At 37.3% G+C, this 20,295-nt stretch overlaps 1 protein-coding gene across 1 annotated transcript; it reads left to right on the plus strand.

Moving 5' to 3' along the window:
* Window positions 1-7,290: 7,290 nt before the first annotated feature.
* LOC100663190 (olfactory receptor 10C1-like) lies at window positions 7,291-8,325 on the plus strand. The gene has a single exon (XM_003421821.3). The coding sequence runs from the start codon at window positions 7,291-7,293 to the stop codon at window positions 8,239-8,241; it is 951 nt and encodes a 316-aa protein (XP_003421869.2). The 3' UTR covers window positions 8,242-8,325.
* The last annotated feature ends 11,970 nt before the right edge of the window (window positions 8,326-20,295 follow it).

A 20,295-nucleotide genomic window follows, 5' to 3' on the forward strand; every position in this document is an offset into this window, starting at 1 on the left:
AGATAGCGACAGGCCTCTCCATGACAATTCCTGAGAGACAAAATCAAACTGCTTCCTGACAATGAAAAGAAAATAAAACTCTCCAGGGGTATAGGCGGACCAAGATAAGGGTTCAAAACAAAGAAGATAATTGAAATATAACATAGTCACATCCCATTGTTTTCCAGGAAGAAGGAAGTCTCAAATATAATATATCACATAATCAGCACAAATATAATACATCACCACATAATCAGCACAGCCTTGTATAATTTTAATTTTGTTTTTGTGTGGAGCTGAGGACATTGCAGGAAGGGACGTGATGCTCTTCCATGATGCACACAATCTTCCTGTGATCAGCCATGGTACCTGACTACAACAAAGGGTTTCAAGTGTGCAGTGTTAGAGGTGAGGATGGGACAGGTTTGTATCTTCTGATGTTGGCTATAAGGGGAGGGTATAGAGAAAATCAGAAAGCGTCTCACCAGAAGATATAACTATGTACTTTTTTTTCCCCTGAAATGTTATGATTCAAGGTATGTGACATAGCTGATGTCTTAAGTAAAGAGTGATTGTGGAAGATGGCAGATTAAAATATGACAATGGAAGTGATTCCCAAAGCAGATTTCAGTTCTGACCATTATTTTAATCAGTTATTCTCTCCTTCTCTGAAGAGTAGAGGAATTCACTCGATGTCTTACTTTCATAACACTGTTGTAAGTTGTTCTAAATTACTTCATAGGTAATTGATATACCTAATATTTTGGAGGAAGAGAAATACTTAGATTGCACTGTACATGGCGATCTATATGATAAGATACTTCATTCCAAGTTGTAAAGGTATTGTTTAGCTGAACATTTGTTCCTATGGGGAAAACTGTAGAAATTAAAGGGCAATCATCTCTATACTGTGTAATGACCAATTTACTTAAATTGTATCTACTATTAAGACATTTTAGACATAGTGGTTACAAAATAACAAATATTAACATCTTTGGTGTTTCTTGTATGTTAGGCACTGTACTAAGAGTTTAATATTCAATGTCTAATAGTGCATCACATGCTTCTTTAGCTGATAGGAAACAAAGAAATGTCTCATGAAAATACAAGTGAATAAGGAACTGAACAAGTCAAGGAACATTTCTAATTATGAGGAACTCCCAAAACGAATCGCTTGTGTTGGATTATTTCCAAAGCAGAATCATATAGAGTATTTTGGTCTCAGATGTTTTGGCTGAAATAGGTGGTATGTGAAGTCAAGCCATCGAGCTATGAAAAATACGTTATTTCCCTACTTTTTTTTTTTCTTACATCTACCTATCATTTAAAGTCCATTTCAATATTTAAACTTTCAGAACTTTGACAGTATTCAGTGGCCACTTAATGTTTTATAACATTGAATAGGAATCTATAAGATACGATCATTAATCATGGAGAATGAAAACTCTATCTTCAGTATATATCACAGTGCCTCTTAGAATGACTTGATTACTAACTTTTAATATAGATTGTTATATAGATTGATAATAACAGGGAATATTCCATGCAGTGTTCTGTAAGTTCATTCATGTGAAGCTTTAAAAGGGCACGAGGTTTTGTCTCGGCTAAACTACATTTTAAGGGCCATACCTTACTTTTTATTCATGGTTTTCCTGTACAGTGTTTGCATTTGTGACTCAAAACGATTTAACAAGATAAGAAAGGTTTCACTATTCTTTCTTTACAAAGAAATGATGGGTTAGAAAACCTGAGTCCAAAAAATCTATCAGGTGTTAGACAGCAGCTCTACCCTTTCTGCAGACTCCTGATAACTGCCTTGAGCATCTTACTGTCTTTCCATGGGCAAAGATGAAAATAAACATTCATAGTATATACACAAAGGTGCCTTTCACTACGTGGACATCAAGCTCCCCAAACTAAGGCCAACAGATGAGGGAATACAAAAAAAAAAAAAAAAAATAGAAAGCTGTTCTGATTTCTATGAGTTGTATAAATTAATACAAAAAAAAAATTGGCACTTTTTTTTGTGTAAATTATTTTTACATGGTTGAGTATTTCTAGACAGACTACCATTCTTTGACATTTTAAACATTTAGAAGCATTCGCAAGCCTTCACTACCCTATTTTTCAGTTGTTGTTTCTGAACTCTGTGAAGTTTTAAAATGTACTTATCATGAGATTAATTTTTTTTACTCATCCTGTGAGTCCTAGAAATATCAAACGATTACTAGCATGCATTGGTTTTTGTGCAGTGAGCCATTTACCAGTAAGTCCCTCCCATTTCCCAACATCCCCGACCCTTGTCCTCAACATAGACATTTGCATTTTCCTTCTACAGTTAAAGTGGAACAAAGGTATTCATGATATCACTAGTTAGGAAAAGGTTAGACATTCTCTTTTTCTCCCTGGAGGTCTCCTCCTTACCTCTGTTCATCAGTATCTCTAAGGAAGTTATAGTTCCTCTCAAAGGCAGAAAGGTATAACAGGTAAGGTATGTATTTGTAAATTTAGCTGACAAATGGAAAGAGAAACTCACCAAATCCTGGGTTTTCTATGCAACAGAATAAACTGTTTTTGAGTCAGAGCATTTAGGAAAAATATTTTGAGTAATAAAAAAGTAAGGCATAGTTTTTGGTTGCCTCGGCCTTAACTGAATTGTGTTGTTACATGGGAAATATAAATATTAAAATTAATTATAATGTCAGAAACATTTGTTAAGTGCTTTACTATAATTGTAAAAATGTTCTAAGAGACTCCTTAATGTGCAAAAAATTTTCTAATAGTCATATGTATTGAGGTTAGTGCAGAATTGTTATTTCTTATTTAACCATGTCTCGAATCAGTCTACTTGTTCTCTATCCTTTACTACAGCTCAGCTAATTCTCAAATTAGTAGATTAAAATTATCTATAACACACAATTTTCTTTAGCTAGGACAGTCAGAATCGACTCAACAGCACTGGGTTTGATTTTTTGGGTTTGAGGACAGAGCATTCAGGTGGCATTTTTTGGAATGAATGTAAGTAATGTATGTTTTTGTCTATCTGCTTTTCCTTTCTCTATGTTAGCAGATGAATAGAAAATCATAAAATGATATGAAGATGATCAATAAGAGGAATGATTGGGGATTATGATGTAAAATTCACTAAGAGGTTATGTATATGAGGATAAATTATAGTGACAATACATGTATACATATGCATAGACATGCATAAAAGCAAAAACAAACCCATTGCTGTTAGAACAATTCTGACTCATAGCCACCCTGTAGAACAGAGTAGAACTGCCTCATAAGGTTTCCAAGGCTGTCATCTTTACTGAACCACATCGCCACCTCTTTCTTCTGCAGACCAGCTGGTAAGTTCGAACTGCCAACTTTTCAGGCAATCACTTAACCACTGTTGCACCAGGGCTCCTCACACATGTATAAAGGCACTGCCATACCTAACACTTAGAAAAGTACATAGTCATTTTCTAAGGACTTACGGGAATTAGTTCACTTAATTCTCATAGAAACCACGTGAAGAAGGTACTGTTCTCACTTCTTTTATAAACAAGTAAAGTGAAGAACAGATAGTTTAAATAAGTGTTAAATTTGACCCAGCAATTGGGTGACTATACTTGGATTCGAACCCAGATAGCACATCTCTAGAAACTCTTAATTACTATGCTATTCAGCATGCATATGATTGTTTGTGTGTGTGTGTCTTGGGTGTACAGGTGTGTGTGTATATAAAACGTATACATTTTGTACATATGTTTTGGAGAATTCACTTAGTGCATTTGTTTATTCATAGTAATTTGGATTCTCAGGTTGAATGCTTTTCCTTTATATACACTCACTTCAAATGTATAGTTAATGTGGCATAAACAATGAAAGTCAGGAAAAGTATTTTATATCCCATTTCTACCACTTGTCACTTTTCTGCCTAATTCTGGAATATCTTTTCATCTATTCTGAGTCCTCTTTGCTATAATATACTCTTTGCTATAAAAAAAAAATATATATAATATAAATTACCACTATGCCTTCTTTGCTGCTAGTTGTGGAATACATATTTAGTGAACTGTTTAATCGCCACTAAAATGTATTGATTAGAGAACTGTTGTCTCAGAAAAAGTTATAATTTCAAAATTAAAAAATATTTAAATGTAAAAATTAGTTGTTGTAGAAACATGGGTGCTGATGGCAATGACGATCCAATCTGTGAGTTACATGACAGTTGCTTCATGGTTAAATCAAAACCTCCTCAATTTCTAAAGGGTTAAATGATGGGCAGAGCCTAAAAACAGGTAATTTAACACTGCTTTAAATACACAGAGCCCTGGTGGCACAGTGGTTAAGAGCTATGGAGAGCTATGCCTGCTAATCAAAAGGTCAGCTGTTCAAATCCACCAGCTGCTCATTGGAAACCCCATGGGCCAGTTCCACTCTGTCTTAGAGGGTTGCTATGAGTCAGAACCAGACTGGAAGGTACCTAACAACAGCTACAAATACATAGATGGAGATATGTGATATGGTTTCTACACGATGGACTAATTAATACCTTGTGCAAATATAAAAGTTCCAGACCTGGATATAGATTTGAGTTACCATATATGAAATTGATGAAAGATTTTGACTGATGATTTACCCAAGGAGTCAACAATTTTGGGTTTTGCCAGGCACTATCTAATAACATGGAACCCTGGTGGAGCAATGATTAAGCGCTTGGCTGCTAGCCAAAAGGTGGGCAGTTTGAATCCACCAGTGGCTTCTTGAAAACCCTATCGGGCATGTCTACTCTGTCCTGTGGGGTCACTATGAGTCAGAATAGACTTGATGGCAACAGTTTTTTTAACCAGTGTTTGATAACTTGACCTCAGGTTATCAAGTAATGCTAACTGACAGAGTCCAGAACGTTGGAAGTCAAATCTCCTCATTCTTCTGCTTTTTTCAGAGCAAATGTAGTTTTAATTTCTGGTTGATGACATTTCAAATAGAATAATGCAAACTGCAGTACTTCCACAGAAAGAACAGGGAATCTTTTGTCAGGAACTGACAATCATTGGATTGGGAGAAAAATAAATGCTTTACTGTGAAACCTGTGAGAAGAAGAATTTGACCGGACTGGTTTGCTTTTCTAGGTCTCGCAAGTTTTCTGACTTCAATGGGAAGCTGTCTTACATTTTCTATCACTCTCTATTAGTGGAAAATATTTTAGTTTTCCTTCTCTGGCAGGTTTCCACCTTACAAAGGTTCCAGCTTTCAAAGGTTTTACTGTATATGTGATATTTGAGGAGGATTGGATTTAACTAAATTGACTTCAAAAAATAGAATATTAACAAAAGGCAAAATATACAGGTAGCCAGAGTAAAGTTTAGCATCATAACTTTTTTTTTTTCATTACATGAGGACTTATTAATTGCTAAGTGTGATGAATATAATGTTATCCTTGCATCCTAGGCCTGAGATACTCCCAGAAAAAAATGAACAAGTAATTGCTGTCAGAGTAGAATGTTATCCTTGCAGTGACAAACAAAAACTTTGCCATCAAGCCAAATCACACTGATGACGACTTCATGTGTTGCAGAGAAGAACTGCAGACCATAGATTTCTCAAGGCTGTGCCCTTTCCGAAGCAAACCACTAGACCTTTCTTTCAAGACACCTCTGGTTCGGTTTGAACCACCAACCTTTCAGTAAGTATCCAAGCACTTAAGGGTTTGCACCACCCAGGGACTCCTATAGTAGTAAGAACACTGCGAGCAGGGTGTGAACTGGCTTGTGTGGGGCAGGAAGGACTAGAGTCAGGAAGAATTTCCAATGAGCAGACAAAACTATACTTGAACTTGAACATAGACATGCAGTTCACTAGGTGGAAATCAGGGGAGCAAATTTGATGTCTACCAGGGAAAATGACCACAAAGACAAGGAATTCAGTGTGAGCAAGGCATGTAATAAAAGACGCAAGTAGTTTGATAGGACTGTAATGTGGGATCCATTTGGGTAAGGGGTGAGATAGAAGAGTCTATCCATAATTAGTGATCTGATTAAAGAGTTTTTTTTTTTTTATGAATCACATTAAGAAATTTAAACTTGCCCCGCAAAGGACGATGCCCTCGGGAGGCTGCAGCTGCGGCGCACTATGGCAGTTTGAATGGGCGGCCAGCTGCCACCGGCTGGCGGCGGCATGAGCTGGGCTGCCAACCCCCTGCTCGGGTCTGTGAGAGGCTCGGAGTTTAGGGCTCGTGGCCGGAGGTGATGATACTACAGTTCCAGAAAGTGAATTCATGTCTATAAGGTTAAGAGTCCCTTACTTGCACGTAGAAATAGTGCTACAAAGAGTGGGTGCTTGAGTTGTTAACGGGTAAAAAAATGTAAACTGGTAAATTTTGTGCTTCTTTTCAGAGCTGGCTTAAGTATAAAATTTTTTTTATAAAACACTTGAAAAATTAAAGAACTTGTTTTATATTACAAAAAAATGAACTTTAACTGCACATAATCATAATTTTCATTTACTAAAGAACATTGTGCTAGAGAAAGGATGACAGATGAGAAATATTGAAAAAGTAAAGAAATTAGCCATAGTGATGGAATTTTCTCAGTAGTTCGGTATAGACAAGATATGAGCGGCTGTAATACAGACTTCACATGGCTGCCCCTCCTTGTCATCCACTTCTCAGCTCATGGATCTTATCATTAAGTGCCCTCTTGGACCCCTCAACCAAAATTGGTCACTTTTCAGCACATACCCTGGTTTTAATTCTATGCATTGTACTAATTTTCTATATGTTAAATGATCATTTAATTTCTGCTTGCCTTCACTAAAATGTGTGGAGAAACGCTGATTTTGATTCATTGCTGAATTCCAGGAGGAAAAGCAGTAACTGCCATGTACCCTGTGCTGAATAAATACTTGTTGAATGGATGAATGAAGAAAAGAAATAGAGTCAGTTTTAATAGAAATGAGGAGACATGGGTAGATACAAGAGTTATATGAAGACACGTATTTTGTAATATCTCATGACTAATTAAAGGAGAGGATGAAGAAAGAATTGATCTGGAATCTTCTATTTTTCATTTTATGCTTAGGTGACAAAGTGTATTTTGGACACATCTGCTGAGAAAGTGAGCATACAAAAGGATTTGGGTTTGAAAGTATATGAGGATGAGTATAATTTCAAAACTTCTGAATTTTAGAATTGCTGGCAAGGAATTGTGGACCATATTACCTCTCTGACTTAGCAGAGCTCTTTAAAAGCAATATAACAATTTGTCTCCCTCATCTGAAGGTACCCTTCTGATCACTTTGCCTTTTATTTTCCAGGTCATGAACCTCAATTGCTCCTTGTGGCAGGACAACATCATGTCTGTCAAACGCTTTGCATTTGCCAAATTCTCTGAGGTCACTGAAGAGTGTTTCCTCCTGTTTACCCTCATCCTACTCATGTTCTTAGCATCACTGACAGGGAATGCCCTCATAGCCCTCGCCATCTGGACCAACCCAGTCCTCCACACGCCCATGTACTTCTTCCTGGCCAACTTGTCCCTCTTGGAGATTGGCTACACCTGTTCTGTCATACCCAAGATGCTGCAGAGTCTTGTGAGTGAGGCTCGAGGGATCTCCTGGGAATGCTGTGCCACACAGATGTTTTTCTTTATATTATTTGGTATCAGTGAATGCTGCCTTTTGGCAGCCATGGCTTTTGACCGCTATATGGCCATATGCTCTCCACTCCACTATGCAGCACGAATGAGTCACCGGGTGTGTGCCCATTTGGCAGTGGTTTCTTGGGGGGTGGGATTCTTGGTCGGTCTGGGCCAGACCAACTATATTTTCTCCTTGGACTTCTGTGGTCCCTGTGAGATAGAACACTTCTTTTGTGACCTCCCTCCTATCCTGGCACTTGCTTGTGGGGATACATCCCACAATGAGGCTGCATTCTTTGTTGTGGCCAGCCTTTGTATTTCCAGCCCATTTTTACTGATCATTGCTTCCTATGGCAGAATTCTAGCTGCCGTGCTGGTCATGCCATCACCTGAAGGGCGCCATAAAGCTCTTTCTACCTGTTCTTCCCACCTGCTGGTAGTAACACTATTCTATGGTTCAGGATCTGTTACCTACCTGAGGCCCAAAGCTAGCCATTCACCAGGAGTGGACAAACTCCTAGCCCTTTTCTATACAGTGGTGACATCCGTGCTCAACCCCATCATCTATAGTTTAAGGAACAAGGAAGTCAAGGCAGCCCTCCGGAGAACTCTGGGAAGAAAAAAGTTTTGACTCATGGGTTAGTGTGTGAGAATCGTGAAAATCTGCTCTTTGGAAAGGTTCCACACACAGCCCAGGAAAAAGTAAACAACAACAACCAAAAAACCCAAACCTGTTGCTGTCAAGTCAATTTCGACTCATAGTGACTCTATAGGACAGAGTAAAGCTGCCCCACTGGGTTGGTGGATTTGAACTGATGACCTTTTGGTTAGCAGCCAAACTCTTGGCCACTACGGGTTTCCCCTGTCTTGTAAGGAGCTTCTTTAGTAACAGTAACTGTAATTTTGGGGCCATCTACGTACTCAGAACTAAAGTCTTCATTGTTAAATTCTGAAAGGAATTTGAATACTGGAAATTTTTTAAAGGTGAGTCCAGCACTAGCCAGGTTTCCTAAAACATTTTTGTCTCGGCACAGAGTATAAATTGCTAGGTGGTATCTCGGAAGGCTGGCAGATTCTCACTCAACAGGCTTAGCATTTTGTCACCCCTGAAGAGCCTGTCTGACCTCACCCTGGTCACAAGAGGGCATGTGTCCTCATATATTTGTCCCACATGACTTTTAATTTCCTAATAACTGCACGAAGTGCACTATATCATTCAATATAAAAAAGGTTTTAAGAACTTGTTCAACTTTAGTTATTGATGGAGCTCTGGTGTGTGGTGGTTAAGCATTGGTTGCTAACCAAAAGGTCATCTGTTCAAATCCACCAGCTGCTCCCTGGAAACTCCATGGAACAGTTCTACTCTGCCCTTTAGGATCACTATGAATTGGAATCAGTGCAACCGTAATGGAATGAATTAGTTATTGGTACATCATATAATGCCAAAGATGTCTTTTTGTGAGTGTGTGTGATGGTTAAGGTTGTGTGTCAACTTGGCTGGGCCATGATTCTCAGTATTTTGGCAGTCATATGATCTGATTAATTCTATGATGAGATTTTGTATAATGTGACCACCTCCACGATGGGATCTGTTGTGACTAGGCAGTCAGGCGAAAGGAAGTTTCCTTGGGCATGTGACCTTCATGGAATATAAGTGGACAATCTGGTTGTGCTCATAGGCTTTTGCTTGTTCTGGATCTTGCAGCTGGCTCCTGTTTGTCTGACTTGCAGTTCTTTGGACTTGCACCAGCAGTTTACCTGTGGCGTTGCCTGTACGTATTGGGAGTCATTGATCTTCATAGCCTGTGAACAAGAGCCCTGCTCACTGACCTGCTGATCTTGGGTTTGCCAACCCTTTTGGCTACATGAATCAGGAGAAGCCTCTATCCTGGCTTACAGATTTGGGATGTTGCAGCCTCTGCAAGCATGCGAGCCATTTCCCTGGTATAAATCTCTCTCTGTATATACTTCTACACTTTACTCATTTTGCTTCTCTAGAGAACCCAGCCTAAGACACTGTGGAAACCATAAAAATATTGTTGTTGTTGTTAGGTGCCATTGAGTCAGTTCCGACTCATAGTGGCCCTATGCACAACAGAACAAAATACTACCAGTCCGGAGCCATCCTTAAAATCGTTGTTATGCTTGAGCTCATTGTTGCAGCCACTGTGTCAATCCACCTCGTTGAGGGTCTTCCTCTTTTCCGCTGACCCTGTACTCTGCCAAGCATGATGTCCTTCTCCAGGGACTGATCCCTCCTGACAACATGTCCAAAGTATGTAAGACGCAGTCTCACCATCCTTGCCTCTAAGGAGCGTTCTGGCTGTACTTCTTCCAAGACAGATTTGTTCATTCTTTTGGCAGTCCATGGTATATTCAATATTCTTCGCCAATACCACAACTCAAAGGCATCAATTCTTCTTCAGTCTTCCATGGCTTGGGTCAGGCACATGTTAGTCTTCAGGGTGACATCTTTGCTCTTCAACACTTTGAAGAGGTCCTTTGCAGCAGATTTACCCAGTGCAATGCGTCTTTTGATTTCTTGACTCCTGCTTCCATGGCTGTTGATTGTGGATTCATGTAAAAAGAAATCCTTGACAACATCAACTTTTCTGTTTATCATCCTGTTGCTCATTGGTCCAGTTGTGAGGATTTTTGTTTTCTTTATGTTGTAGTGCAATCCATACTGAAGGCTGTGGTCTTTGAGCTTCATTAGTAAGTGTTTCAAGTCCTCTTCACTTTCTGAAAGCAAGGTTGTGTCATCTGCATAACACAGGCTGTTAATGAATCTTCCTCCAATCCTGATGCCCCATTCTTCTTCATATAGTCCAGCTTCTCTGATCATTTGCTCAGTATACAGATTGAATAGGTATGGTGAAAGAATACAACCCTGACGCACACCTTTCCTGACTTTAAACCAATCAGTGTCCCCTTGTTCTGTCCAAACAACTGCCTCTTGATCTATGTAAAGGTTCCTCATGAGCACGATTAAGTGTTCTGGAATTCCTATTCTTTGCAATGTTGTCCATAATTTATTATGATCCACACAGTCGAATGCCTTTGCATAGTCAGTAAAACACAGGTAAACATCCTTCTGGTATTCTCTGTTTTCAGCCAGGATCCATCTGACATCAGCAATGATATCCCTAGTTCCACGTCCTCTTCTAAAACTGGCCTGAAATTCTGGCAGTTCCCTGTTGATATACTGCTGCAGCCGTTTTTGAATGATCTTCAGCAAAATTTTGCTTGTGTGTGATATTAATGATATTGTTCTATAATTTCCACATTTGGTTGGATCACGTTTCTTGGAAATAAGCATAAATATGGCTCTTTTCCAGTCAGTTGTCCAGGAAACTGTCTTCCATATTTCTTGGCATAGACGAGTGAGTGCCTCCAGTGCTGCATGTTTTCTGAAACATCTCAATTGATATTCCATCAATTCCTGAAGCCTTGTTTTTTGCCAATGCCTTCAAAGCAGCTTGGACTTCTTCCTTTAGTACTATCAGTTCCTGACCATGTGCCACCTCTTGAAATGGTTGAACATTGACTAATTCTTCTTGGCATAATGACTCTGTGTATTCCTTCCATCTTCTTTTGATGCTTCCTGCATCGTTTAATATTTTCCCCATGGAATCCTTCACTATTGCAACTCGAGGCTTGAATTTTTTCTTCAGTTCGTTCTGCTTGAGAAACACCGAGCGTGTTCTTCCCTTTTGGTTTTCCATTTCCAGCTCTTTGCACATGTCATTATAATACTTTTTTTTTTCTTCTTGAGCCACCCTTTGAAATCTTCTGTTCTTTTACTTCACCAGTTCTTCCTTTTGCTTTAGATGCTCGACGTTTGAGACCAAGTTTCAGAGTCTCCTCTGATATCCATCTTGGTCTTTTCTTTCTTTCCTGTCTTTTCAGTGACCTCTAGCTTTCTTCATGTAGGATGTCCTTGATGTCATTCCACAACTTGTCTGGTCTTTGTCACTAGTGTTCAATGCATCAAATCTATTCTTCAGATGGTCTTTAAATTCAGGTGGGATATACTCAAGGTCATATTTTGGCTCTCGTGGACTTGCTCTGATTTTCTTCAGTTTCAGCTTGAACTTGCATATGAATAATTGATGGTCTGTTCCTCAGTTGACCCCTGGCCTTGTTCTGACTGAAGATATTGAGTTTTTCCATCATCCCTTTCCACAGACGTAGTCAATTTGATTTCTGTGTGTTCCATCTGGCTAGGTCCATAAAAAAAAAAAAAATAGTCACCGTTAATGTTGGTGAAAGAAGGTATTTGAAATGAAGAAATCATTGGTCTTGCAAAATTCTTTCGTTCGATATCCGGCATTGTTTGTATCACCAAGGCCATATTTTTCAACTACTGATCCTTCTTCTTTGTTTCCAATTTTCACATTCCAATCGCCAGTAATTATCAATGCATCTTGATTGCTTGTTTGATCAACTTCAGACTGCTGCAGCTGATAAAAATCTTCTATTTCTTCATCTTTGGTCCTAGTAGTTGGTGGGTAAATTTGAATAATAGTTGTGTTAACCCCCACTTGTCTGTCAGCTTGTCATACTGTGGGGGCTTACATGTTGCTGTGATGTTGGAAGCTATGCCACCAGTATTCAGGTACCAGCAGGGTCACCCATGGAGGACAGGTTTCAGCTGAGCTTCCAGACTAAAACAGACTAGGAAGAAGGACCTGGAAGTCTACTTCTGAAAAGCATTAGCCAGTGAAAACCTTATGAATAACAGCGGAACATTGTCTGATATAGTGCTGGAAGGTGAGACCCCCCAGGTTGGAAAGCACTCAAAAGATGACTGGGGAAGAGCTGCCTCCTCAAAGTAGAGTTGACCTGAATGACATGGATGGAGTAAAGAATTCAGGACCTTCATTTGCTGAGGCAGCTTGCCTCAAAATGAGAAGAAACAGCTGCAAACATCCATGAATAATCGGAACCTGGAATGTACAAAGTATGAATCTAGGAAAATAGGAAATCATCAAAAATGAAATGGAACACATAAACGTCGATATCCTAGGCATTAATGAGCTGAAATGGACTGGTAATGGCCTTTTTGAATTAGACAATCGTATAGTCTACAGTGCTGGGAATGACAACTCAAAGAGGAATGGTGTTGAATTCATTGTCAAAAAGAATGTTTCAAGATCTATCCTGAAGTACAACACTGTCAGTGATAGGATAAATTATAAAAATATGTAAACATGAAAAAAATAAAGCAAACTCTTATGTTTCAGAAGTATTTGTTACAAAATATTAAAGGAGAAGTTTGAGAAATTTCGATCAAAAGTTCCTATGTTGAAAATGCTTTAAGAAGAAGGAGAAATAGTATTAATATTCAAGGTTGGGAGAAGAAAACTGAACTAAAATATTTCTCAAGTTTTTATGTAATTAAAAAAAAATATTACATATGTACAAATGAATCCCAACTCTGTATTTCTGGATATTATCCAAAGACTTGCCCTTAAGAGAAATGAATATAGTTATAAGACAATTCAATGGCTGTAAGTAGCTATATGGAGTCCCTGGGTTGTGCAAATGGCTAATACATTCAGCTTTGAACTCAAAGGACCGCATCCACCCAGAGGCAACTTGGAAGAAAGGCCTGACAATCTACTTTGGAAAAATCAGCTATAGAAAACTTCTGGAGCTTAATTCTACCATGACACATATGGGGTCACCATGAGTTGGAACTGGCTTGATGGCAACTGATTAAGAACCTATAAAGACATTTCCTTGGATTTGAACATCTGGTTCTCAGGGAGATACTGTGTTAACACTTGATATGTGAAGGATTATTAACTACACATACAATAGTTATAATGCGACAAAGACGGGAGTACTGTGACTGCTACCATGATTTAGCTTAAGGTTGTCCCAAAAGAAAGTAATCCAATGTTCTCTCAGAGTGTGATATTTCTAGTTAGGATATTTCTAACAGGCAACAGTAGCGATGTTCACTAAGGACCAAGGCATGTGTTTTGCCTAATATTACTACCTTGCTACAAACTGTCCAATTCATTCATTTGAACATAATACTATTAGAGTTCTATTTGCATGCATGCACGATATTAACAATGGAAGCAACTTAAACATGCAAAAATGACTGGTTAACAATTATGCAACAATTACAGGCAAGAATTATATGTAGGCATTAGAGATAATTTAGAAGTATTTTTATTAATCTAGAAAACATGAATAATTTATTAAGTATTAAAAGAAGTTAAAAAATGATTTGTAGGCTATGAACCATTTTTATTTTTTTAAGAGATTTATAAATAACCTTGAAAGGATCCAAAAGAAATGTTAACAGTAGTTTCTCTAGGCAGTCATGTTATCAGTGACTTCTTATTTCTGTTCTAAAGTTTCTCTGATAAACAAGCAGTTGTTAAGCTTTTGCCTGCCAACCAAAAGGCTGACAGTTCAAATCCACCAGCTGATCCTTGGAAACCCTATGGAGCTATTCTACTCCATCCTATAGGATCACTGTGATTCAGAATTGACCGATGGCAATGAGTTTTTTGATTTCTATGTGATACAAATAGTAAAACATTTAATTGTGGACACTTTTTCCTTAAAATGAATATAATACATATTTTCAGAGAATATTTGTAAATTACACAAAGTATAAAGGTTAAAATTTAATTGATTTAAATTTGTACAACCGAGCAACATCCATTGCAAATGTTTGATTATTTTATTTTAGCCATTTTCTTTCTGCTAACCATGTTTATAGTTATTTCTTATTATAGATTGTGTTGCCAAAACGTATACTGTTTTGAAAACAATTGAACATAAAAACACCCAAAATGAACATTTTAATGTTTTACATATCTATATTACCATTTATTAACTTACCCTTAACATTTTCCATATTAAATATTCTCAAATTATTGGTGATAGTTAGAAATTCTTTTCTAACTTTGATCATTATACTGTGTGTCATTTGGTCTCCAAGAACCTTTGATGCACATTCTTCTCAGCACCAACTATAACAACAATGGTAACAACTACCATTTTTTTCATGATCTCAATGTACCAACCCTGTTATTAATTACTAAGGGAAAAAATTAAATATTTGATACCTTGAAGACACCATGTTAACAAAGTGATCACAGTTAATATACTGATGTCATATACCCTCTGTTATGATAAACTGAGAAGTACAGAGCATCCCTTCTGCAGTATTCTTGCCAAAAATGTATAACCTCAATCCTATAATGAGAAAATTTCAGACAAACTCAAATAAAGAGATGTTCTACAAAACAACTGACAAATATTCTTCAAAAGCGTTGACTCACAAAGACCCCATGCACATGGATCTTTGCCAAGATAGACCACATTTTAGGTCACAAAGGAAGTCTTGACAAATTTAAGAAGATTGGAATCATGCAGAGTGTTGTCTCTCACCACAGTGAAATGAAGCTAGAAATCGATAACAGACAAAAAAAAAAAAAAAACTATAAAATGCACAAACCTATGGAAATTAAACAACACATTATTAAACCACCAGTGGGTCAAGGAAGACATCAAAAGAGAAATCACAAATTTCTTAGGGTCAAATGAAAATGAAACCACAACATACCAGAACAGCAAAGGCAGTATTCAGAGGGAAACATAGTAATAAATGCATGTATAAAAAAAAAGATCTTAAATAAACAGCGTAACTCTACAACTTGAGGAACTAGAGAGAGAAGAGCAAACTAAGCCTATATTTACCAAAAGAAAATGAATAACAACGATCAGGGCAGAAATAAATGAAATTGAGAAGAGAAAAACAATAGTTGATTTGATTCCTGTGTGTTCCATCTGGCAAATTCTACACATATAGTTGCCATTTATGTTGGTGAAAAAAAGACATTTGCAATGAAGAAATCATCGGTCTTGCAAAACTCTATCATGCAATCTCCAGCAATGTTTCTATTACCAAGGCCATATTTTCCTACTACCCATCCTTCTTTGTTTCCAACTTTTGCATTCCAATCACCAGTAATTATCAATGTGTCCTGATTGCATGTTCCATCAATTTCAGACTGCAGAAGCTGGGAAAAATCTTCAATTTCTTCATCTTTGGCCTCAGTGGTTGATTCATCAATGTGAATAATAGTCATATTAACTGTTCATCTTTGTAGGTGTATGGATAGTATCTTCTCACTGACAGTGTTGTACTTCAGGATAGATCTTGAAGTGTTCTTTTCAAGGATGAATTCAAAGCCATTCCTCTTCAAGGTGTCATTCCTGGCATAGTACACCATATGATTATTTGATTCAAAATGGCTAGTACTGCCCATTTCAGCTCCCTAATGCCTAGGATAGTGGTATTTATGCATTCCATTTCATTTTTGATGATTTCCAATTTTCCTAGGTTCATTCATACATTCCACGTTCTGATTATTAATGGATGTTTGCAGCTTTTTCTTTTCATTTTGAGTCGTGCCACAGCAGCAAATGAAAAAAAAGTTGGACCATATGAAAAAGATTGGATTGTATTCTCAGGATTGGAGAAAGACTCATTAACAGCCTGCATTTCGCTATGCAGATGACACAAGCTTGCTTGCTGAAAGTGAAGAGGACTTGAAGCACTTACTAATGAAGATCTAAGACCACAGCCTTCAGTATGGATTACACTTTAGCATAAAGAAAACAGAATCCTCTCAACTAGACCAATAAGTAACATCACGGTAAATGGAGACAAGATTGAAGTTGTCAAGAATTTCATTTTACTTGGTCCACACTCAACACCCATGGAAGCAGTGTCAAGAAATCAAAGGACACGTTGCAATGGGCAAATCTGCTGCAAAAGACCTCCTTAAAGTTTGAAAAGCAAAGATGTCACCTCGAAGACTAAGGTTTATCTGACCCAAGCCATGGTTTTTTCAGTCGCTTTGTATGTTTTTTTGTATGTATGCGAAGCTAGACAAAGGGTAAGGAAGACTGAATAAGATTTGTTGCCTTTGAATTGTGGTTTTGGTGAAGAATATTGAATATACTATAAAAAAAATGACTGCTAAAAGAACGAACAAGCCTGTCTTGGAAGAAGTACAATCAGAATACTTCTCAGAAACAAGGACAGTGAGACTATGGCTTACATATTTTGGACTTGTCGTCAGAAGGGATCAGTCCCTGGAGAAGGACATTATGCTTGGCAAAGTACAGTGTCAGTGGAAAAGAGGATGACCCTCAATGAGATGGATTGACACAGTGGCTGAAACAATGGGCTCAAGCATAACAACAATTGTGAGCATGGAGCAGGATTGGGCAGTGTTTCGTTCTGTGATACATAGGGTCGTTTTGAGTTGGAACCAACTCAATGGCACCTAACAGCAACGACAACAGCATATAACCTAGTAAATCCATTCCTAGTTATATACACGAAAGACTTGAAAGAAAAGACTCAAACACGTACTTGTACGCCCGTGTTCATTTCAGCACTATTCACAATAGTGAAAAAGTAGAAACAACCTAATGCTATCAATGGATGAGTGGATAAACAAAATGTGGTACATACATATAATGGAATACCACTCAGCCAGTGAGAAAAATGAAGCCTTGATGCATGTTACAATATGGATAGAGCTTGAAGACATTATGTTGAGTGAAATAAGACAATCACAAAAAGACAAGTATTGTATGACCTAACTTATATAGGAAATGTATAGAGTTCAAAGTTGATTAGTGGTTACCAGGGGCAGGAAGAAGGGAAAAGTGGGGAAGTTATTGCTTATGGAAAACTGACATTTGGTTAAGAGTGATGGAAAAATTACATTGATTAAGGGTAAAATCAAACAACTAATTAATGTATTTACTTTCAATACATTGTACATTTGTAAAAAGTTGAATTGGCAAAAGTCGTGTGATACATATATTTACAATATTGACAACAAACAAACAGACACAAAAAGAGTAGCTGCTGAAGCTGCTTATGTACAACCAAACACCTCATGGGATTTGGCTCCATGGTTTCGGGGTTTAGGGTCATGTTTTCATAGAGCGTCCATATTAAGTGGCCTAATGTGATTAGGCCTAATACCTCCTATTTTGTTGCATAGTGCCTGTGGTCTTAAAAGCTTGCAAGCAGGCATCCAAGGTACAACAGTTGGTCTCTATTTGTCTGGAGCAACAGAAGAAGAAGGAGAGTCAGGAATAGGAGGAGGAAATGGAATGTGTGACTAATTGCCTCCATGAACAACTGTCTCCACTGCCACAAGGCCAGAACTGGATGGTGACTGCCTACCACTACTAAATATTTTTGTCACAGGGTCTCTAGAAGAATCGAGATCAAAGGGAAGAAAATGTAGAACAGAAATGCAATTCTCATGGAATCCAGATTTTCTGGAGCCAAGGAGGCTAAATGAATTGCTGAAACTATTGTCATGAGATAATTTTTAAAATGTTAAACGTTAAACCCAAAATAGTCCCTGAAATCATCTTAAAATCAAACAATAGTTTGGCTTAACTAGTAAAGAATGACTGTCTTGAGCATTGTGCTCTTTTAAGATCTATCTATGTGGGATCAAATTGACCACAACCACTCAAAAGATAGAAAGGAAATAATACTGAGTTTATGTTATTGGGGGACAAACAACTTGGAAAGGAGGGTGAGAGGGGTTGCACAACTCATAAAATGTAATCAATGTTACTGAATTGTGCATGTAGGAATCGTTGAATTGGTATGTGTTCCACTGTGTATATTCAACAACAAAAATAAAATTATTTTAAAAATGTAAAAAAACATGAAAAGCATTAAAAATTTATATTCTTACTATGGATGTAAGGTTACCATTTTATCATTTTCTTTATACTTTTGTTTGTTTTAAATTACGCAATTTTAAATGACTCAGGTAATTACATTGCTTATTAGGCGTTAGCCTTCCCTAATCCACCAGTGAAAATTTGATGTAAATGTGATCACATTTATTAATCTATTAGTGACACATTTATTAATGCTAATTGGATTATATTTTGTGAACAGAGAAACACAAAATCTAGATAGATAAGTGACATTTTAGATGGCTTTCTGACTAGATCATGCTTTTCTTCTCCAATGTTTATATGCTTTTAATTTTTTTGAAACCATCTCGTTCAACTTCATGCTGTATTTGGCTACATTTATTTATTTGTATTAAAATTATTCCTAGTGACAATTCCTGTTAAAGCTTTCATTTCTTTACCCCTCAAAAAAAATTATAAAAAGTAACATGCAACAAATATGCCTAAGCAGCACCTAGTAATAAAGCCAACAGAAATCTTGATAACTTCTATAAATAAATATTTTGAAGATATAGAAAACAAGGCCAATATCTTTAAATTCAAAAATTACCAAAATTGTTAAGTGTATTACTAGAACAGATAACAATTTTATATTCAATGTGAAAACAATTTTTGTATATTTAATCAAATTATAATATCAGTAAAAATACCATGCAAATGACAAATACAGATATTTTTTATTGTTTTTACAATTCACTTTCATCAAATTTAAATATTCAGGATTAACGATGAGAGTTAAACTTGTGCTTGTTTGTTTAGCTAGGAATTCAGGTATACAGCTAAAGTGCCAACCAAAAGAGATTGAGAGCTATTCTATTCTGATGAGGGATACATAAAGGGAAACATTCAGGCTCATGGCACATTGTTCTTGGGGTCTTCCTCTGTGGTTGGAATCGACTCAATGGCAATGAATTAGATTTTTGGTTCTATACCTACATTTATTTTTTCATAGAATATTTACAAAGTAGCCAAAAAAGAGACACATACCATTTCTGGAAAGGAGGGTGAGAAGGATTTAGAATAGGTAACTTCAGAATGTCATTAAAAGGATATTTCACACCAACTTTTATTTAGGTGATTTAGCTGCACTCCTCCTAAACGAGAGGAGAAACCATGATGAGATGTACCTAAAAGTTCACAACATATAAGGAATTGCATGACTATATCTCCCACTTCTCCCTAACTTTGGTCTCTTACCAGCAGCCTTTTCAGAGCTCACTTAACCTCTTTGTTTCTCAAAGTGTAGATCAAAGAATTCAGTGAGGGAGTCATTGTAATATAGAAGAGGGTAAAGAATTTACTGTGCTTCTGTGTGCTGTGTGTACTAGCATTGTAGGTATTGTATGTAGACAGAAATTTTAGTCCCAGAGAACAAAACTGTAACAACCATATGAGACCCATAGGTCCCAAATGCTTTAATTAGCCTTAAACTGATTTTATCCTCACCACACTCCTCACAATGCAGCCGTGTTGTTGTTAGGTGCCATTGAGCCGATTCTGACTCATAGTGACCCTGTGTACAATAGAACGGAACACTGCATGGGCCATCCTCACACTCGTTGTTATGCTTGAATCATTGTTGCACCCACTGTGTGAATCCATCTTGTTGAGGATCTTCCTCTTTTTTGCTGACCCTCTACTTTACCAAGCATGATGGCCTTCTCTAGGGACTGATCCCTCCTGATAACACCTCCAAAGTATGTGGGATGTAGTCTCGTCATCCTTGCTTCTAAGGAATATTCTGGTTGTACTTCTTCCAAGATAGATTTGTTCGTTTTTTTTTTTTTTTTTTGCAGTCCATGTTATATTCAATATTCTTCACCAACACCACAATTCAAAGGTGTCAATGCTTTTTCAGTCTTCCTTATTTATCATCCAGCTTTTACATGCATATGAGGATATTGAA

The sequence above is a fragment of the Loxodonta africana genome, chromosome 1 (assembly GCF_030014295.1).
Source record: "Loxodonta africana isolate mLoxAfr1 chromosome 1, mLoxAfr1.hap2, whole genome shotgun sequence".
Taxonomy (NCBI): domain Eukaryota; kingdom Metazoa; phylum Chordata; class Mammalia; order Proboscidea; family Elephantidae; genus Loxodonta; species Loxodonta africana.

Coding starts and splice junctions, on each gene's coding strand:
- LOC100663190 (XM_003421821.3), top strand. CDS start 7,291: ATGAACCTCAATTGCTCCTTGTGGCAGGACAACATCATGTCTGTCAAA.